This window comes from Lolium perenne, chromosome 4 (genome assembly GCF_019359855.2).
Source record: "Lolium perenne isolate Kyuss_39 chromosome 4, Kyuss_2.0, whole genome shotgun sequence".
NCBI classification, from domain to species: Eukaryota; Viridiplantae; Streptophyta; class Magnoliopsida; order Poales; family Poaceae; genus Lolium; species Lolium perenne.
In genome coordinates this window covers 164,153,343-164,175,653 of record NC_067247.2, presented here as the reverse complement: position 1 = coordinate 164,175,653, position 22,311 = coordinate 164,153,343, and the positions used below count along the sequence as shown (strand labels likewise).

General features: G+C 56.3%; 1 protein-coding gene across 1 annotated transcript; it reads right to left on the bottom strand.

Moving 5' to 3' along the window:
• Nucleotides 1-2,620: 2,620 nt before the first annotated feature.
• On the bottom strand, nt 2,621-15,869 carry LOC139839189 (uncharacterized). The gene is made up of 4 exons (XM_071829237.1): nt 15,852-15,869; nt 15,091-15,614; nt 4,135-4,234; nt 2,621-2,712 (listed from the first exon to the last, which is right to left on the bottom strand). Exons 2-4 carry the CDS (start codon nt 15,511-15,513, stop codon nt 2,621-2,623), a joined length of 615 nt encoding a protein of 204 aa, XP_071685338.1. The 5' UTR covers nt 15,514-15,614; nt 15,852-15,869.
• Nucleotides 15,870-22,311: the final 6,442 nt, after the last annotated feature.

The following is a 22,311-nucleotide window of genomic DNA, read 5'->3' as shown; positions in this document are numbered from 1 at the left end:
TGATATATACCGAAGATAAATGCTAAGTCAGGGCGAGTGCACACTTGTGCATATTGTAGGCTTCCAATAGCCGAAGCATATGGAACCGCTTTCATTTGATCGAGATCGTATTGATTTTGGGGACTTTGATGTTTCCCAAAACTGTCGCCCTTGACTATAGGGGCAGGTGTGGCACTGCACTTATGCATATTATACTTACTTAGAATCTTTTCTAAATAAGCCTTTTGCGATAGTCCTAATACTCCATTGTTTCTATCTCGGTGAATTTCTATGCCCAAAACATATGACGCTTCACCAAGATCTTTCATATCAAAATTTGAGGACCAGAACTTCTTTGTCTCTTGCAGTAGACTAACATCACTGCTGGCAAGCAGAATATCATCCATATACAAGATTAGGAAAATATATTTCCCACTTTTAAACTTTGCATAAACGCAATTGTCCTCAATATTTTCTTTAAATCCAAATCTCTTAATTGTTTCATTAAACTTTAGATACCACTGTCTGGAGGCTTGCTTTAATCCATAAATGGATTTCTTTAGGCGGCATCCCATTTCTTCCTTGCCTTCCATGATAAAATCCTTGGGTTGTTTCATGTAGACATTTTCTTCTAAATCCCCGTTTAGAAATGCCGTCTTTACATCCATTTGATGCAACTCTAAATCAAAATGTGCAACTAGTGCCATGATGATTCTGAAGGAATCTTTACATGAGACAGGAGAAAATGTCTCATTGTAATCTATCCCTTCTCTTTGTGTAAATCTTTTGCCACAAGTCACGCTTTATACTTTTCGACATTCCCATTTGAGTCATATTTTATTTTGTAGACCTATTTGCAGCCCATTGTTTTGGCTCCTTTAGGAATATTCTCTAAGTCCCAAACATGGTTGGCACTCATCGATCTCATTTCGTCTTACATGGCCTCCACCCACTTTGATGAATCTGGGCTTCTCATGGCTTCTTCATATGAAGTGGGATCACCTTCCATATGAACTGTGTTGTAAACTTTGTAATCAGTCGAAATGGCTGATTTTCTAGCTCTTGTAGACTTTCTAGGGGCCTCAATCTCTGGAGCTTCATGTTCCTCAACTTGTGGCTCAGCTTCTGGAGGTGGCTATTGTTGCTCCCTTTCATGCTCAACAAATGGTTCATTCGGCTCCTGACGTACAGGTTCCGAATTTTCACTCATCGTTGTCATGGGTGGAGTCACAACAGGCTCTTGCACCACAATTGCAGGGATCGTCGGTACATGTGCACATGGTAGCGCAAAAAATGGCTCCTGAGTCATCGGATTAGGTGCATCCACCCTCTTCTCCTCAAGATCAATTTTCCGAGCTACCATGCTCCCCCTCATCATTTCGTCCTCTAAGATGACAGCATGTCTCGTTTCCACAAACTTTGTGTATTTCTCTGGACATTAGAAACGATAACCTTTTGACTTTTCAGGGTAGCCAATAAAATGGCAGCTGCTGTTTTGGTATCTAACTTTGCGATATTTGAATTGAATACTTTCACCTCAGCAGGGCTCCCCCACACTTTCAGGTGGTTTAGAGAAGGCACTCTCCCTGTCCATAGCTCATACGGCGTTTTGGCCACCGATTTGCTTGGTACTCTGTTTAGAATGTGAATAGCGGTTTTTAACGCCTCAATCCACAATCCCAATGGTAGGGTGGAATAGCTCATCATACTGCGCACCATATCCATGAGGGTACGGTTGCGCCTTTCAGCTACCCCATTCTGCTGAGGTTCGCCCGGCATCGAGTAATGGGCGACTATTCCAGTCTCCTGTAGGAACCTTGCAAAAGGTCCAGGGACTTGGCCATATGGAGTATGTCGACCGTAGTACTCCCCTCCACGATCAGACCTATCTTTATTCTCTTATCATGCTGATTTTCAACTTCAGCTTTGAATATTTTGAATTTATCCAATGCTTCTATTCTTTCTTTCATTGGATAAATATAACCATATCGGGAGTAATCATCTGTGAATGTTATGAACGAATCATAGCCATCCACACTTTTCACAGGAAATGGTCCACATATATCGGTGTGAATTATTTCTAGTGTTGATGTGCTTCGATTTGCACCCTTTTTAATTTGCTTTACAAATTTTCCTTTAATGCAATCGATGCACTGTTCTATGTCTGAGAATTCTAATGGAGGAAGAATATCATTTTTAATAAGTCTTTCTATTCTCCCCCTCGAAATATGGCCTAAGCGGCAGTGCCATAATTTCGATGATTCATCAGTTCTTTTCTTTTCTTTTGTCCGACGCATACAACACATTTCACTCACATTACACACAAACAACACCCACATAAGCATTATTACACCATATGGCACACTTGCCATGCCCGTTCTGTCTATGTGTACTTTTCTGTCACCAGTTGCTACACCAGCTGGGTCGCACATATCTTTGAAGAACCAGTGAACTGGCTCTTTATTCTTTCAAGATACTATCCTACGGAAGCACACTATGCAATTGAGCCCACAATAGCGTTCTCAATTGTACTCTTTATAAATGGCACTTAGCCACTTTTTATTCTGCCATGCAACACCATCTTTCTTGTCATTTCTGACTGGATCTTTTGGTCTGACCGGCTGTGGGAACCCAGTCCACCTCAGCACAAATCGACCTTCTTTCTCCATTTAGTGTAGTTGTCACCTCTGAGAGTTGGAACATCCTTGATGCAGCTCATCAAGTAGTACCCTCCTTTAAATCACAATGAAATGAGATCATAACAATAATTGCATGCAATAATCCAACGTTGGTCAAAATTAGAACATACAACTGTTTGTGCAATTAAAACTATATCACCGTTGGGCAAAAAATAGAGATAAATGCACACCTTGTTGCAACAAAACATGATCATGTCATTAATAACGTTGGTCCAAAAATAACATAAACATAATTGTCACAATAATCACTTTAATCACTTCTTTAAAATTTTGATTATCATTTTTGCATTTTTTTCAAAATTAAAAATGCAACTTTAACTATTTGCAGCGGAAACTTTGAATTCATTAAACTTTAAAACTTTCAGAAGCATCTCTATTACTCCCTCCGTTCCTTTCTATAATGCCTATTGTTTTTTCGCATTTATTTCAGAATATAAGTGTAAAGCTATGTCTTTTTGCAAAGAACCCCTTCCACCGATCAGGTCAAGTCCAGAAAATCTGGAAACCGATCTGGTCATGTATTTCTGAGATCTGTTTTCAGTATCCTATTTTGTCTGTGATATCGCTAGGGGGTTTTGTGTCAAAAAACGGCTCGCGCTAATTTCCGTGCCAAAAAACAATAGGCACTATAGAAAGGAACGGAGGGAGTACTTTTTATTTCCTAAAAAAAATATCTCGTTGGTTCAATTTGCTCAGAAAAATCTTGACAAAAATGCTTCTGTTACTATTTGCAGCGGAAATTTTAACTTTAAACTATTAACTTTTAAACTTTTCAGAGGCATAAACTTTCACCTTTAAATTCCTGAACAAATATCATGTTGGTTCTATTTATTCAGAAAAAATTTAGACAAAATTAGGCCTAAAATCGGCCCAAAAATTGACTAAAAAAACCTCTATAAATTAGAAAAAAGAAAAACTGTTTAACACACTCTGCGCACCCCATTTGCTCCCGCAGCCACAGCCCGCGTGAGCGTTTTCTGTCTGCGCGACGCTCGGTGCATTGCATTGCGGCCTGCTGGGCGCGGCCCACGGTCCGCCAGCGGCCTGCTGTAGCGGCCCAAGGCCGAAGCTATGTGCCGGTTCGCTCCTGGCCGTCGGATGCGATCCGACGGTCGAGCGCCGATTTCGGTCGGTATAAGAACCGGTCCAACCGGCCGACCCCTGTAACCCCAATTCATTTTCCCCCGGCGCCCCTCTCTGCAACTTTCTCTGGCGGCGGCGCCGCCCGGCTGCTGCTCGCACGCGCTCGGCGCACCACGCCGGCGACGACGAGCCACTTTTCGCATGTCCTCGTCCCGCGCCTCTCTCTGGCTTCTCTCTGGGAGACAACATCAGATCCTCTATCCATCTCTCTAGCGGCGAGGAGGCGGTGGCGCCGCCCGGCACCTGCTCGCGTGAACATGCAGCAGTTCGCCGGCGACGAGTTGTACCTCAAACTCTACCTTCCATTCTTTACCTTTCTCTGCCTCTCCCCCCACCCGAGAAACGATGGCCTCCAGTGGAGAAGAAGCAGCAGCCGGCACCCCTCTGGCCCCGTTGCCGGCGTGCGCGAGCACCTGTAGGGTGAACGCGCAGCCGTCAAGTGGCTCAGTGGCGGTGTTGTTTCCCTTTTGCCGGCGCCACGTCCAACAGCAGCAGTAGCCGGTAAGCTCGGTAAGGTTATTTTTCCCTTCTTCCCCTCTTTCGAAAATAGGGTTAGGGTTTCGTTGCGGGATGAACTAGGGTTTCTAGTTTTGTTGTTTCTTTCTACCCGAAAACAAAAGATCTACAACACTAGCAGGCTCTGATACCAATGTAAACGTCGCTGGATCGACTAGGTGCAGATCTTAGCCATGAGAGAGATGTAATGTGGGTATGTGAGGTTTACCTTCTCCATTTGAGGTGGGGAGCTCGCCGACCTGGACATGGTGGTGACGGCGTGAGTCGAGCGAGAGGTGGCGGCGGAGCTTCCCATCGGCACTGTGCGAAATCTAGATCGGTAGGTCGTGTCGGTGGGGCGAGTGGCACTCCGGTCAACCTCGTGATCTGTGCCACCGCCCCCACCACTCTATATATAGCACAGGCGACAGGGGCCCACCAACCAGTGAACGGTTGGGCGCCCCCGATCAGGGCGCGGACGAGGGCAAGGGGTCGTGCCAGGGCCGTTGGGCTCTGTTGCGGTGGAGATCAATACTAACAAGGCCTGGCCTCTCATGAAAATGAGCTGCGGGACCTAGGCGACATTTTCACGGAGCAGGAGATTTTTTTTCGAGAACCTACAGGAGATCTGCGTGTCATTTCATTAAGCTCGAAAGAGGAAGAGTGTTACACAAGCGATTACATGCCACACGTAGGCAAACATCCACCACCACCCTTAGGGGCAACATGCTGCAAACACTAACCAATACCTCGCACTAACCCACGCCTACTAGAACACCACATGGACCAATCGCGGAGCACATCTCCAGGAGCCTGGGGGCTGGCAGGGACACTCCCTCAAAGATCCGGGCATTCCTCTCAATCCACAAGGAGCGCATAACCAACATAATGGCTGAGTTAGCAACCTTGGAATCGGAGTGGGATAGGTGAGAGACCGCACTCGGCCACCACTCCTTAATGGTGCCATCCACCGGCAGGGTGTCGACGTTGACCGACGCAACCGCCAGGAAACCCATCCAAATGCGACAAGCGAAGGGGCAGCCAATGGAGATGTGATCCAGAGTCTCATCAGCCGCCGAACAGAAAGGGCAAAGGGTGTGGGACGGCAGGCCGTGTCGAAGACGCCTATCCGCAGTCCAGCACCTCCCTCGGAGCGCCAACCAAGCGTCGAACTTAAACTTGAAAGGGCGAAGGAGTTCCACACTTGCACTGCACCTGGCAAAGCAGTAGTACCATGGAAGAACGCACGATATGTCGTCTTAGAGGAGAACGAACCATATGCGGTCCACTTCCAGGTTAAACTATCCACCGATTCTCCAAAAGAGATACGCCCGACAGCGTCCCAGAGCTTGAAGAACTGGACCACCGCATCCACCGAGAGCTGACCTCCAAGGCCGTTAACCCAAGTGACCGTATGGCTCTTGGCCAGGCCAGGGCGATCCAACTCAAGCACTGCAGGGGCTATCACGGCCACCGTTAGCCCTCCGATCCAAGGATCGAGCCAAAAGAAGACGGTTGTGCCCGGACCCATAGAGATCTGGACGGAGGCATTAAAGATGGCTGTCGTGATTGGCGAGACCGGGAACACAAGACCCGCCCAGGGTTTTGAGGCGTCCGATCATTGCAACAAGATCCCTCTAGCCCGAAGAGCTGCATGCATGAACCTGAGATTCGGAAGGCCCAGGCCGCCGAGCTCTTTTGGCATGCAAATGGCGTCCCAAGCAACCATGCAATTGCCACCGTTGGCTTCATTCTTCCCAGCCCAGCGGAAGCCACGCCTGAGCTTATCCACCGCCTCAAGGAACCAGAGATCAAGATCAAGCGCCTCTGGGGATTTGGGGGGGGGGGGTGATCAGAGAGCTCCTGCCGGACCGCGCGCCTGGGTCGGATGGATTCGTCGGCGCCTTCTATCAGAGACCGTGGCCCTGTATCAAGCAGGAGATCCTGGCGGCACTTTTCAAGTTATTTGTCGGAGACAGGCGCACCTTCGACAGGCTCAATCGTGTGCTCATTACCCTAATTCCCAAGAAAGCTGATGCAATGGAAGTGGGAGACTTTACACCAATCAGCCTAGTCCACAGTTTCGCTAAGCTCTTCACCAAGTTGATGGCAAACCTCTTGCGACCTAAAATGGAGCTCCTAGTGAGTAATAATCAATCTGCATTCAGTAAAGGACGGATGTTGCATGACAACTTCCTCCTGGTGCGATAGATGGTGCGGAAAATCCATAGCAGAAAAGAACCAGGTGTGCTGCTAAAACTCGACATCTCGAGAGCCTTTGATTCCCTTTCTTGGGTGTTTCTTCTTGAAATCCTCCAAAAGTTTGGTTTCCCCGAGATTTGGATTCGTTGGATTGCTATTTCCATTCGCACGGCCAGCACCCACATCTCTGTCAATGGTGTTCCTGGGAGGAGGATCAAACATGCAAGAGGGCTACGGCAGGGAGATCCCCTGTCGCCGCAGTTGTTTGTTTTGGAAATGGAGATGGTTACCCTAATTTTCAGTACGGTGGTGGAGGCGGGGGTTCTGTCTACTTTCGGCAACTGCACCCAGCTACAACACATCTCCATTTACACGGATGATGTCCTGATCTTCGTGAAGCTGGCAATTGTTGATCTTGTCGTTGTCAGAGAACTCTTGGAGGTTTTTGGGGGCTGCCTCGGGTCTGGTGGTCAACTGCTGGAAAACATCGGTGACGCTCATCAGAGGGAGACCTATGGATAGGGAGGTGCTTCAGAGGCTGCTACATTGTCCTATCTTGTCGGGGGGAAGACCCCGGATAGGGCAATGGACGCGGAGCAGCCGGCTGGCCACTGGCCGGTTCGCGGCAAAGGCCGGCTGAGGAGCAGCCGGCTGGCGCCGTGGCCGGCTGGTCCGGAAGCCGGTTGGCTCTAGGTCCTAGTCGGCCTGGCTGCGGCCACCAATGCTGTAGCTGGGCCGGCTTCTACAAGCCATATCCGACTGGGGTTTGTACCTCAGACCGACTCGAGGCTGGCGAGTCTTGCACTGGAAGGAACCGGGTTGGTGATCCGGGTTCCCAAAGTCCACGCTGACTCCATCTTCCGTAAAGCGCGGGGCACTGTGGAGCAATAGTGCCACGCGCCGGACAGGCCGTCAGAGCTTACGACGATCCGTGCGCTACGTGGCTGACGGCGACAGGGACACCTCCTCCATACCGCTGACCGTGGCAGCCGGATGGGACAGGCCACGATGCTCAACCACTCCTGACGTCACCGCCTCGGGAAGGAGCGGAGGCCGAAGCCGGCCAAGCCGGCCAGTAGACTATAGGGTCTTATGTGTAAAAGTGCCGGTGCCTATATAAGCCGCACTACCCCTCTAGTGCAGGGAGGATCGATCATTTATTGCTTTCACCTACCTGCAGAGCTGCCCTGTGAGAGAGACCATCGTCTCCCTTAGCCTCTCAGGGCCAGCCGGACACAGCTCTAGGAGCACCACTGTACTGTGTGATCATCATATACACTCATAGCAGGAGTAGAGGTTTTACCTCCACCGGAGGGCCTCGAACCTGGGTACGTCGCCGTGTCGCTCGTGCCCATACCCGTTTCCGGATACCGCCGTGAGATCCCTCAGGAACCACTTCGATTAGCCACCCTATGGCATATGCCGTGACGATACCACGACATTTGGCGCCCACCGTGGGGCCTTCAGCATCCTCGGCCGGTGTCTTCATCCGGACGGGCCTCACCATCACCACCGGCGAGCGAGTCGCTTCAGGCTTGATCTGGAGATTCGGCTCCCTCAACTGCGTCAGCGACAACGCTGGCTGCTTCGCTGACCGGCCCTTCCCAGCCGGCGGCTTCGACGTTTACGTCGCCACCGTCGCACCGCCGCGCTACCCGCGAAAGGTGCTGCGCTGCGCTAGCCCTCCTCCGCGAGCCGGCAGCAGCGCTCCCGCCAGCCCCGCCGTCGTGCAAGTCATGATGGCTGGCGAGGAGCTCCCCGAGAAGAACCCGCGCACCCGCGGCCCCGGCTTGGAGCGCAACATCGACCCCAACGCCTCCGGCTCGGGCCCGAAAGCGCCACCACCACCGTCCCGGCTGGATGCAGTCCGGGCAAAACTGAGCACCCCGCTCACGCCTGGCGGAGATCCCACCGCCGTCGAGGCGGACTTGGAGGCGCACCGCCAGCTCCTCCTCAAGCAAACCGAAGAACTGGCTGCTGCTAAGCGCCAGATGGAGATCACCCAGCGCGAGTACAACCGCGCCCACGGCCTCACTCCAGGCGGCGACGAGCCAAGCCGAGCCGGCCATATCCGCCGCAGGGGCCGCGACCTTGGCGCTGAGATCGCCCGCGACGGCGCTCCTTCGCCGGCTCCGTCCATGGAGCTCCCCGTCTACAACACGCCCGACAAGAACGTGCGCGCGGCAGAAGCCGCCGCGGAAGAGCTGAACCGCCTTGAAGGCGAAGAGTTACGCCGCCAGACCAGGCGGGTGACCGAGCTGCTTAACGCAGCCAACAGGCAGATCGCCGACCCCAGGTATGTCAACGCCCCCAGAGCTTCTCACGCTCGTGGAGCTGCAGGCAACGACGGGGAAGGCGCCAGGGACACGGCCGAGTCCGCCTCCCCAGGACCAAGCCGACGCCATGACTCCGGGCCACGCACGGCTCGGGCCGGCCAAGCCACCAGCCGAGCGGCAGCGACCGCAGCCGGCCCTCCAAGCCGGAACCAGGAGCAAGACTCCGGGCCCCGCCGTCATCACCGGCCGGCTCCAGAAACAAGCGGCGCGCGCCAGCCGCACACTCCCGGCTGGGCCCGCGCATCGAGCCCGCCGACGCCCGAGATCGCCTCGACCGGCTGGTCGAATCCCGCATTGCGGAAGAAGAAGCTCCAGCCGGCCCAAAGTGCTTCGGGCCCCGCATCGCCAACGAGCCCACACTCGAAGGCTTCACACTCCCCCGCGACACCCCCAAGTACGACGGCACCGCTAAGCCGGAGGACTGGCTGCAGGACTACTCCACCGCAGTCGGCATCGCCAAAGGCAACAAGCGCTGGGCCGTGCGCTACTCCCCCCTGATGCTGGTCGGCTCCGCCCGCACATGGCTCAACAACCTGCCAGCCGGCAGCATAAACGGCTGGCTCGACTTCGAAGCGGCCTTCATCAGCAACTTCACCGGCACCGAGCGCCGGCCGGGTCGCGCCGCGCCGCTCGAGAGGTGCAAGCCGGGCCCCGACGAGACGGATCGCGCGTGCACTGACGCGTTGGTGCGAGATGCGCAACTCTGCGAGGGCGTGCACGAGATCCAGGCCATCAGCTTCTTCATGGGAGGCTGTCGGCCCAACACCATGCTGTGGCACAAGTTGCGCCGCGGTGACCCCAAGTCGATGGCCGCCTTGATGGCCATCGCCGACAAATCTGTATTGCGAGAGGAAGCCGGCAAGGCGCCGGCTGATATTTCACCAGCTCCAGCAAGGCGGGACAACAACAGGCCGGCTGAGCACAAGCCGGCCGAGGGCGGCTCGCATGGCAGCCGGCGGGACAACTACCGCGGCAAGCGTCACAGCGACCAGCCGGACCGCCGGTACGGCTCCGCCCACGTAGCCGCCGTGGCAGACAACGCGGCAGGCGGCAGCCGCCGCCAGAAGCAAGACCGGCAGTGGAAGCTGAAGTACACCTTTGAGCAAATGCTCGACTCGCCGTGCAAGTACCACAGCGGCAAGAACCCCTCCAACCACACCACCCGCGACTGCCACTTCATGAAGCGGCTGACAAGCGGTGAACCTCTACCGCCTCCACCCCCGCCTCCACCAGCCGGCGGGCCGGGTGGCCAAGCCGGCGCAGAGAACGCCAACCTCGAGCACCACGAGGCTAACCAAGTGCACCATGGCGGCCGATATCTGGCCGAAGACGCCACCTACATCATCTTCACCTCCGAGCCCGAGGACAGGACGAGCCAAGAGCGCCGTTCCCTCGAGGTCAACGCGGTCATACCGCCGGTCCCCCAGTACCTAAACTGGTCAGAGCAGGCCATCACTTTTGATCGCCGTGATACACCGGCTGTCCTGCCGAAGCCGGGCAGCTACGCCATGGTCCTCGACCCCACCATCGCCACAACCCGGCGCAGCGTGCGTTTTTCGCGCGTCCTCATCGACGGCGGCAGCAGCATCAACATCCTCTACCGCGACACCGCCCGCAAGCTGGGCATCCAGGAGGCCGAGTTGCGCCCCACCCCCACCGTCTTCCACGGCATCGTGCCAGGCCATTGCTGCCAGCCGATCGGCCGGATCACGCTGGAGGTGATGTTCGGGAAGCCGGATCACTTCCGCACCGAAAGAATCGAGTTCGAGGTGGTGGACCTCGTGAGTCCCTACCACGCGCTCCTGGGCAGGCCGGCCCTGACCAAGTTCATGGCGGTGCCCCACTATGGGTACCTGAAGATGAAGCTGCCTGGCCCCAGGGGGGTCATCACCGTAGCCGGCGACTATCGCCGCTCCATGGACTGCGCCACGCAGAGCTCCAAGATGGCCCAGACGCTGGTCATCGCCACCGAGAAGCAGCTCATCCACGACGCCGTTGCCCTCGCCAAAGCCGCGCAGACAGACATGCCGGCTGCAGGCAACCCGGCTGGGACGACTCACTTCCAGCCGGCCGACCACACCAAGAAGATCCTGCTGGACCCGGCGCAGCCGGACAAGTTCGTCACCATCGGTGCCGGCTTGAACAAGAAATAGGAAAGCGAGCTCACCAGCTTCCTCCGTGAGAATCGGGACATCTTCGCATGGACTCCAAGAGACATGCCGGGTGTGCCGAGGGAGTTGGCTGAGCACCACCTCCACGTCCGGCCTGAAGCCAAGCCGGTGAAGCAGCCTCTCAGGCGCTTCGCCGAAGAACGAAGGAAGGCCATCGGTGAAGAAATCGCCCGGCTCCTAGCTGCCGGCTTCATCATGGAAGTGCTGCACCCGGACTGGTTGGCGAACCCGGTCCTGGTGTTGAAGAAGAACGGCTCCTGGCGCATGTGTATCGACTACACCAGCCTGAACAAGGCGTGCCCAAAGGATCCCTTTCCCCTGCCGCGCATAGATCAAGTTATAGACTCGACTGCCGGCTGTGAACTGTTGTCTTTCCTAGACGCCTATTCAGGCTACCACCAGATTCCTTTGAATCCGGCTGATCAAATAAAGACTTCGTTCATTACCCCGTACGGGGCTTACTGCTACACGACTATGCCATTCGGCTTGAAAAATGCAGGCGCCACCTACCAAAGGTGCATGCAAAAGTGTTTGCAGGATCAAATCGGCAGAAATGTTCACGCATATGTGGATGATGTCGTTGTAAAAACCAAGGAGATGCCTACCCTCCTTGACGACCTGAGAGAAACCTTCACCAATCTGAGAAGATTCCGGATGAAGCTCAACCCGGCCAAGTGCACATTCGGCGTGCCGTCTGGCCAGCTCCTCGGCTACCTCGTCTCTCAGCGAGGGATTGAAGCCAACCCGGACAAGATCAGTGCCCTGGAGAAGATGGAACTGCCGCAGTGCCTCAAGGACGTCCAGAAGTTTGCTGGCTGCCTGGCCTCCTTGAGTCGCTTCGTCAGCCGGCTGGGAGAGAAGGCACTGCCCCTGTATCAACTAATGAAGAAGGCGGACAAGTTCGTCTGGTCACCGCAGGCGGACGAAGCCTTCCGTGACTTAAAGCGCGTGCTCTCAACCGCGCCAATCCTTGCAACGCCGGCTTCAATGGAGCCGATGCTGTTGTACATCGCAGCCACCAACCGAGTGGTTAGCGTTGTCCTGGTGGTGGAGCGCAAAGAAGCCGAAAACAGAGAGAAGCTGGTCCAGCGCCCAGTCTATTACCTCAGCGAAGTGCTCTCCCAGTCGAAGCAAAACTACCCCCACTACCAGAAGGTCACCTACGGCGTCTACATGGCGGCCAAGAAGCTCAAGCATTACTTTCAAGAACATCCCATCAGGGTGGTTGCCACAGCGCCTTTGGCGGAAATCATCGGCAGCAAGGATGCCAACGGCCGGGTTGCCAAGTGGGCCCTGGAGCTAGCCGCCCACACTATCCTCTACGAGCCACGCACAGCCATCAAGTCGCAGATCCTCGCGGACTTCTTCGTCGACTGGGCTGAGATGCAGTACCTGCCGCCTGTGCCGGATTCCACACATTGGAAGATGCACTTCGACGGCTCGAAGATGCGCAACGGCTTGGGAGCCGGCATCATCATCACCTCTCCCAAGGGAGACCGGCTGGACTACGTCCTGCAGATCCACTTCGCCGCATCCAACAATGTGGCGGAGTATGAAGCGCTCATTCATGGGCTGAAGCTGGCCAAGGAGATTGGCGTGCGTCGCATACTCTGCTTCGGCGACTCCGACTTGGTCATACAGCAAGCATCTGGCGACTGGGACGCGAAGGACGCCAACATGGCCTCGTACCGCTTCCATGTCCAGCAGCTATCCGGCTTCTTCGACGGCTGCGAATTCCACCATGTGCCACGAGCAAACAACGAGGCGGCTGATACCTTATCCAAGATTGGCTCAACCCGGCAAGCCATTCCGCCGGGTGTCGCCTTGGCGGTTCTCAAGAAGCCGTCCATCATACCGTCACCGGACTCGGATTCAATATTCGTGCCGGCTGACCCGGGGGCTGCTCAGCCGAACCCGGGGGCTTCATCGCCCAAGTCGGGGGCTAACAAGCCGAACCCGCCGGCTAGCATGCCGAACCCAGCGACTTCTCAGTCCAACCCGGGGGCTTCATCGCCAAACTCGGGGGCTAGCAAGCCGAACCCGCCGGCTAGCAAGCCGGACCCGGCGACCATGCAGTCGAATCCGGAAGCTCCCACGCAGGAGGCCCTGTTGGTCAGCGTATTCGAAATAAGATGCGTACCTTCATGGGCACAAGAATTCCTCTCCTACCTCACCGACGGTGTGCTGCCTGATGATAGAGTCCAGGCCAGGCAGATTGAGAGAAGGGCCAAGGCCTATACCATCATCAACCACCAGCTGTACAAACGCAGCGTAAGTGGGGTGTTCCAGCGGTGCGTCGAGCCGGCTGAAGGGATCGAACTCCTACGGGAAATCCATCAAGGAGAGTGCGGACATCACGCCTCATCCAGAGCCATAGTGGCCAAAGCCTTCCGGCACGGCTTTTACTGGCCGACTGCGCTCAGAGACGCAGAAGATTTGGTGAAGAAGTGCAACGGCTGTCAGCGCTTCGCAAAGCAAAGACACCAGCCGGCTTCCGCCTTGAAAACCATCCCCATCACATGGCCATTTGCCGTATGGGGCTTGGATATGGTGGGCCCATTCAGAACAGCGCGAGGCGGCATGACACATCTCTTGGTGATGATTGATAAATTCACCAAGTGGATCGAAGCCAAGCCAATCAAGAAACTGGACGGGTCCACAGCCGTCACATTCCTCAAGGAAATCATTGTGAGATTCGGCTACCCCCACACCATCATCACCGACAACGGCACCAACTTCTCCCAAGGCATCTTCTCTCGCTATTGCGGGGAAATGGGGATCCGGATGGCCCTATCTTCCGTGGCACACCCAGAGTCCAACGGACAAGTGGAGAAGGCCAACGGCTTAGTACTAGCCGGCATCCGGCCCCGGCTGGTGGAGCCGCTCGAGCGAGCAGCCGGCTACTGGATTGAAGAATTGCCCAATGTCTTTGTGGAGCACTGCGCACAACGACAAATCGCTCGGTCGGCTTCACACCATTTTTCCTCGTATACGGGGCCGAAGCCGTCTGCCGGCGATATCGAGCACGACGCGCCAAGGATCAAGCTCTACACAGAAGCCGAAGCCAAAGAAGCTCGCGAAGATGGAGTCGACCTGGTCGAAGAGGCCCGGCTGCTGGCTGAGTCTAGATCTACCATCTACCAGCAAAGCCTCCGACGCTATCACAGCCGGAAGGTCCAGCCCTTAGCATTCCGAGAAGGAGACCTAGTGCTCCGACTGATCCAGAGGACAGCCGGACAGCATAAACTATCATCCCCATGGGAGGGTCCCTTCATCGTGAGCAAGGCGGTAGGCAATGATTCCTACTATCTCATAGATGCCCAAGAGGCTAGAGAAAACAAGCCGGACAAGGCTGACGAGGAGACTAAACGTCCCTGGAATGTCAGGTTACTCCGCCCATTTTACACATGAGAGCAGGAATGTATGTATCCCTTGTATCCCTTTTGTGAGTTATGAAAAAGCTTGCGCCAAGAGCGCCGTTTCCGACAAATTTTTTGCGTATTTTACCTTGTTTCGCCAATTGGCTTGAACCCTCTCACGCGGCCGGCTCAGTAACGTGATCCGGTTTCCGACAGCCGGCTTCCGACCCAGCTACAGACCGCAACCCGGCTGTCCGGCCGGCGGGAGTAAGGCCTAGGGAGCCGGCACGCGAAAAACGACTAAGAGAAAGAGTAAAAGCGAGTTGACTTGCAACTTTTCACAAAAGTGCTGGATTGCCGAATTCAGCTCGTTCGACTGAAATACTGTCGGCCTCACCCAGCGGCCCGCTCTTGATCCGGCGACGGACCGCAAGTCGGACGTACGACCGGCAAGGGCACAGCCAAAGAGTGGGGCGGATGGGAAAAAGCGAACGAGTCGAAAGAAAGCAACTCGGCACATAATTGGTTAACAAACACATTAAAGTGTGGCATAATTAAAAGGCGATAATATTGTCTTACATCTGCACCCGGCATCCCGGGGATTTAATAAATTGTCTTGCAAAGGAACAACAGAAAAGCAGGAAATCTAAGCCGGAGGGGCATCAGTGGAGCCGGCGGCCGGGTCGTCCTCAGGCACATCTTCCGCCTCCTCATCATCCATGTATTCTCCATCGGATGGAGGAGGGTTCGGGTCCGCGACGAAGAGCGCCTTGTCGACGAAGTCGGCGATGGTGCTGGCTCGAGCAAGGCGGGCGGCCTTGAAGTCGGCTGGGAGCTTGTCCTCCACGCCGGCTCGCCGGAACTCAAGCTGCCCCAGGTCCACCTCGTTGTACCAGGAGAGGACGAAGGACAGCGCCATATCGGCACCGGCGCGCGTGGCCGACTCCTTCCAGTCGAGGAAGCGGTCCGGCGCCTGCTCCATCGAGGAGATGAGGCCGGAGATGTCTTGCGGCGCCGCCTCCCCAGGCCACAGCATGGGCACCAGCTCTTCGGCCGCCTTCCGCAGCTCCCAGCCGAGCTTGGTGACGGGCTCGATGCGGGCAGCCATGGACGCCAGATGGTCCTCCATGGAGAAGTACTCCGAGCTGCCCTCGCCGGTTTCCCGCCTCCTGGAATCGCGCGCGACGCCAACGGCTGCCAAAGCCGCCTCCTGCGTCTCCGGGAAGGCCGCTGCAAGAAGAAGAAGCAAGTCAGAAACCATCAAAGCCGAAATAAGCTGAAAAATGCAAATTTTCGAAGTCCTAAACCAAAAGGAAAAGCCTGGCGGCAGCCGGCAAGAACCGACTGCCACCAGCCCAAAGATGAGGATAACGAAGAAATCAGAAGTTTCTGCTGCCGGCTGCCAACAAAAGCCGGCAGTCGACAGCCGAAAGCCGGCAAAGGGAAGGAACATAAAGATGCACTCACCCGCCAAGCCGCGATCAAGCGCGCTAAAATCGTCGGTCCAACGCTTGGCGGTAGCCGTCAGCTCTGTGGACTTGGCAGTGACCTCCTCTGCGGCGCAAGTCGCCGCTTCTCCACCTCCGACAGCCGCCGGCTCAGATCATCCACCTTCTCCTTCTCCGCCGACCTGAGGGAGTTGAGCTCGGTGATGTGGTTCTTCTCCAGCGGCGCAGCCGTGTCGGCTCTGCTCAGCCAGCTTGAGCTTGCCGGCGGCGGATCGGCCCGCCTCCTCGCTCTCGGCGCAAGATCGCGCGAGCGGCTCGGAGATCCGACTCCAGCTGCGGGACTTTGGCGGCTTCACTGCGGGGCGGCCGGAAAGAAATATCAGCCAACCAAGATTAAAAAGAAAATAAGACATCAAGTCGAAAGAAGCGTAGAGCTCACCCTTGACGACCTCCAGCTCACGAGCCAAGGCGGCCCGCTCGATCTTGGCCCGGTGGTAGCTGGTCACCACCTGATTGTACAAAAAGGTGCGTCGCTCCTCAACCGTCTGAAAGAATCAGTTGTTTAGACGAAACCTGGACCGGCTTCAGGCAGCCGGCCCACGTCTCGGAGGGCTACCAGGACAAGAAAATCGCAGAAGAAAAGAAAACACACCTTCTCAGCATCCTCCAGCGTCGCCAGCTGGGCAAGGGTCTCGGCGGCCTTGGTCTTGAGGCTGGCGCGATAGCCGGAGAAAAGCATCTTCATGGGCGCCGTGCCAGGCTGCCCCTCCCGGCTGAGTACCTCGCAGGAGTTCGCCTGATGCCACGCCTTCTCCATGGTTCCTGCCGAGCCGAAGCTGGAGTCGGAGGCGGACGGCACAGCCACCAGCCGGGCACCCTTGGCCACATGAAGGCCCTCAGACGGGCCCGCTGGGCCCTCCGTCCTCACCAGCGCGCGCGAGTCAGCGCCCCCAGTGCGCGCCGGCTCGTCCCTTGCCGGCTCCTGCCTGGCCGGCTCCTCTGGTGTCGGCTGCGGCGGCGGCGTCGTTCGGGCGCAGCGGATGGCCCAGCCGGCCCGATTGTCTCCGGCGCACAGGCGCCTCCGACTCTCGTCCAACTCCACCACGATGGGCCTGCTGCCGGCTCCGGCCGCAGCGGCGCGGCCTGCCGCCGCCGGTCCTAGGAGCAGCCCCGCCGGCTCCGGCCCCGGCGAAGGCGGCATGCCCCGCCCGGCCCCGGCCGGCTGGGTCCGGGAAGAGGTGTCCGGCGCGGGAACATGTCGTCCAGCGTCGGCTGCCGCGTTGGCTCGACCCGCGTGCCGCGATCGGGCGCGGAGGCCAGCGGCACGGCAAAGGAAGAAGCCCCTGTCGCAGGCGGCGGCGGCGTGGGTGCGCGCGAGGAAGGCTGCGGCGTCTGCTCCCTCCTCTGGCGCGGAAGCGGCGACACAACGCGCGGAGCTTGCCGGGAGCCGCCGCCCTGGGCAAACTTGATAGGGGCCCTAGCCGGATAAACAGAAAGATAATAAGCACAAAAGTAAGGAAAGAAAAGGACGCAAACAAGAAAAAGAGAGAGAGAACTCACCCGGCTTGCTCCGGACCTTCTTCGGCTGATGCCGGCGCTGTTTCTTCGCCCTCGACTCCGCGGCGGCGGTGGAGCCGGCTCTCTTCGTGCCCTTGGGCGCCGAAGTCGCCGTGGTGCTTGGCGGCCTCGTGCGCAGAGGCACGGCGGGGATTGGCCCCGTGCCGGACATCGCCGGCTCCTCCTCCTCCTGGTGCTCTGGTGAAGGGGGCGGATTGTGCTCCCCCTGGCCGCCTAGATCGGGCGCTGCGGCAGGTCGTCGTCGCCGGCATGGTCGCCGGCTTGGTCAGCCGGATCGACGAGATCCGGCGTCCACCTCTTCGTCGCCAGGTCGCCGTCCTCGGCGTTCTGGCGCTCAAAAACCTAGAAAGAAAAAACATGAGCATATGACAAGCCGGAAGTCGGCAGAAGAAAAGGGAAGTCGGCCTCGCAGCCGCAAGCCGGAAAATGGCAGAGACACGAAGCTTACCCGCGCCGGTGGATGGTTCCTGTCGCAGGGCACCAGCCCGTAGCTCCAGTCCTCCGCCAGGTTCGCCTTGGTGATGTGGTTCACCCGGCTGGCCACCTGGGCCTTGGTGAGCGGCACCTTGGACGTCCGGTTCGGATCGAACCGGCCGGACATGTGCCCGATCTTGTGGGTGCGCATCTGGAGCGGCAGCATCCGGCGCTCGGCGATGGTGCAGAGAAGATCTTCGGCAGTCAGCCCGCCAGCGGTGGCTGTCGCCAGGAGATCCCAGAGCAGGTTCACCTCGGCGTTCTGGTCCGTCGAGCGGGCGTTGTGGCTCCAGTTGATCCGGCCGACTGGAGGAGCCGGATTGAACTCCGGCAGGTTCATCCGGTCGACGAGCTCCCCCTCGTTGCGCACGTAGAAGAATGACATTTGCCAGTTCTTCACCGAGTCGACGGTGGGGATCTTGGGGAAAGGCGTACCAGGCCGGGTGTAGATCGAGGCGGCGCCGCAGGCTCGCAGGCGGCCGTCGTTGGTCTGCGCCTTCAAGAAGAAGAGCCGGCTCCAGAAGTCGATGTCGGGCCACAAGCCGGCGTAAGCCTCCATGAACGCTACGAAGCAGCTCAGGAGGACGCACGCGTTGGCCGGCAGGTGGTGCGGCTGAAGGCCGAAGTGGTCGAGGAATTGCCGGAAGAACGGCGAAGCCGGCAGACCCAGCCCGCGGTCGAGGTGCGCGCCGAAGACGACGCGCTCGCCGTTCCTCGGCTCGGGCTCCGTCTCCTCGCCGGGCACCCGCGTGATGACCGACTGCGGGATCCGCCGGAGGCGCACCAGGCGTTCGATGTCGTCCTCCCGCATGTAGGAGCCCCTCCACGATCCGCTGGGGGACGCCATTGACGAGGACGAGGAAGAAGATGACCAGGAGAGGCTGAACGGCGAGGAAGAACCTTGCGACCACGGCGGCGACAACGGCGGCTGAGGACGCTCCGTCGAGATGCGTGGCCCCGTGGCGCCGGATTGATGAAGTGGCGGCGGCGGATCGGTGGAGGCTCGCCCGTCGGAGTTCGCCAGCGGAAGGAGTTCGCCGGAGCAGCAGCAAGCTCGAGCGCGCAGAGGGCGATGGAAGCAGGAGCGCGAGGAGGAAGAAATGGCAAGTGGCCGCCTCGAGGCGCTCCCCCGCGGCATTTATAGCCACCCGACGCGGGCGGTTGGCCTCCAAGTGGCGGTCGTGGGCCGTAACTCCTCCCACGTCGCCGGATTTACTGCGCCGTAACTGCGCCGTAACTCCTCCCACGTCCACAACGGTTATCGGAAACGGCCACACCACGTCGCCCACTACCGCACCGGATCCGGAGGGACATTGATGTGACCAGACGAACCGACCGCCGGGCCAGGCGTCAGACCCGTCAAGTCGGGCGCAGGACCCGAGGCGGCGGAGACTCCGGCGCGCCGCAAGCCGGAGCCGGACCAAAAGTTCCACTCGAATCAAAATTCATCAGCAAGGCGGAGGCGCCGTCAGACCTTGCAAGAAAGCAAAAACTGTACAAGTGTAAAAAGCGGCCGGCTGGGAAGCAGCCGGCAGGAACGAGCCGGATGAGGGCGCAGCCGGCTGAATGGAAATTCTCAGTCGGCCCCTCCAAGTGCCGTCTAATATATTCAAGAAGCCAGGAAAACCTGCCTAGGTCCTTCTAAACGCAGGACCTTGCCAGCTTCGGGGGCTAATGTCGGGGGGAAGACCCCGGATAGGGCAATGGACGCGGAGCAGCCGGCTGGCCACTGGCCGGTTCGCGGCAAAGGCCGGCTGAGGAGCAGCCGGCTGGCGCCGTGGCCGGCTGGTCCGGAAGCCGGTTGGCTCTAGGTCCTAGTCGGCCTGGCTGCGGCCACCAATGCTGTAGCTGGGCCGGCTTCTACAAGCCATATCCGACTGGGGTTTGTACCTCAGACCGACTCGAGGCTGGCGAGTCTTGCACTGGAAGGAACCGGGTTGGTGATCCGGGTTCCCAAAGTCCACGCTGACTCCATCTTCCGTAAAGCGCGGGGCACTGTGGAGCAATAGTGCCACGCGCCGGACAGGCCGTCAGAGCTTACGACGATCCGTGCGGCTACGGTGGGCGACGGCGACAGGGACACCTCCTCCATACCGCTGACCGTGGCAGCCGGATGGGACAGGCCACGATGCTCAACCACTCCTGACGTCACCGCCTCGGGAAGGAGCGGAGGCCGAAGCCGGCCAAGCCGGCCAGTAGACTATAGGGTCTTATGTGTAAAAGTGCCGGTGCCTATATAAGCCGCACTACCCCTCTAGTGCAGGGAGGATCGATCATTTATTGCTTTCACCTACCTGCAGAGCTGCCCTGTGAGAGAGACCATCGTCTCCCTTAGCCTCTCAGGGCCAGCCGGACACAGCTCTAGGAGCACCACTGTACTGTGTGATCATCATATACACTCATAGCAGGAGTAGAGGTTTTACCTCCACCGGAGGGCCTCGAACCTGGGTACGTCGCCGTGTCGCTCGTGCCCATACCCGTTTCCGGATACCGCCGTGAGATCCCTCAGGAACCACTTCGATTAGCCACCCTATGGCATATGCCGTGACGATACCACGACATATCTCCAATTTTCCAATCAAGTATCTAGGGCTGCAGCTCTCACTCTCGTCGCTTACCAAGGCACAATGGCAGTAGGTACTCGATGCGGTAGTGAAGATCATACCGGCATGGCAGAGGGGTGATGCATGCAATTAACACACGTCCGTTGGGAACCCTAAGAGGAAGGTGTGATGCAGACAGTAGAAAGTTTTCCCTCAGAAAGAAACCAAGGTTTATCGAACCAGGAGGAGCCAAGAAGCACGTTGAAGGTTGATGGCGGCGAAATGTAGTGCGGCGCAACACCAGGGATTCCGGCGCCAACGTGGAACCTGCACAACACAACCAAGTACTTTGCCCCAACGTAACAGTGAGGTTGTCAATCTCACCGGCTTGCTGTGAACAAAGGATTAACCGTATTGTGTGGAAGATGATTGTTTGCGAAGAACAGTAAAGAACAAGTATTGCAGTAGATTGTATTTCAGATGTAAAGAATAGACCGGGGTCCACAGTTCACTAGCGGTGTCTCTCCCATAAGATAAATAGCATGTTGGGTGAACAAATTACAGTTGGGCAATTGACAAATAAAGAAGGCATAACAATGCACATACATATATCATGATGAGTACTATGAGATTTAATCAGGGCATTACGACAAAGTACATAGACCGCCATCCAGCATGCATCTATGCCTAAAAAGTCCACTTTCAGGTTATCATCCGAACCCCTTCCGGTATTAAGTTGCAAGCAACAGACAATTGCATTAAGTATGGTGCGTAATGTAATCAACACAAATATCCTTAGACAAAGCATCGATGTTTTATCCCTAGTGGCAACAGCACATCCACAACCTTAGAACTTTCTCACATGTCCCAGATTTAATGGAGGCATGAACCCACTATCGAGCATAAATACTCCCTCTTGGAGTCACAAGTATCAACTTGGCCAGAGCCTCTACTAGCAACGGAGAGCATGCAAGAACATAAACAACATATATGATAGATTGATAATCAACTTGACATAGTATTCAATATCCATCGGATCCCAACAAACACAACATGTAGGATTACAAAGAAATGATCTTGATCATGATAAGCAGCTCACAAGATCGAGCATGATAGCACAATTAGGAGAAGACGACCATCTAGCTACTGCTATGGACCCATGGTCCAGGGGTGAACTACTCACACATCAATCCGGAGGCGATCATGGCGATGAAGAGTCCTCCGGGAGATGATTCCCCTCTCCGGCAGGGTGCCGGAGGCGATCTCCTGAATCCCCCGAGATGGGATTGGCGGCGGCTGCGTCTCTGGAAGGTTTTCTGTATCGTGGCTCTCGGTACTGGGGGTTTCGCGACGGAGGCTTTAAGTAGGCGGAAGGGTAGGTCAGGGGGCCACACGAGGGCCCCACACAACAGGCCGGCGCGGCCAAGGCCCAGGCCGCGCCGCCTTAGTGTGTGGCCGCCTCGTGGCCCCACTTCTTATCCTCTTCGGTCTTCTGGAAGCTTCGTGTAAAAATAGGACCCTAGGCGTTGATTTCGTCCAATTCCGAGAATATTTCCTTACTAGGATTTCTGAAACCAAAAACAGCAGAAAACAGCAACTGGCTCTTCGGCATCTCGTCAATAGGTTAGTGCCGGAAAATGCATAATAACGACATATAATGTGTATAAAACATGTGAGTATCATCATAAAAGTAGCATGGAACATAAGAAATTATAGATACGTTTGAGACGTATCAAGCATCCCCAAGCTTAGTTCCTACTCGCCCTCGAGTAGGTAAACGATAACAAAAATAATTTCTGAAGTGACATGCTATCATAATCTTGATCATACTATTGTAAAGCACATGAGATGAATGCAGTGATTCGAAGCAATGATGAAGATAAT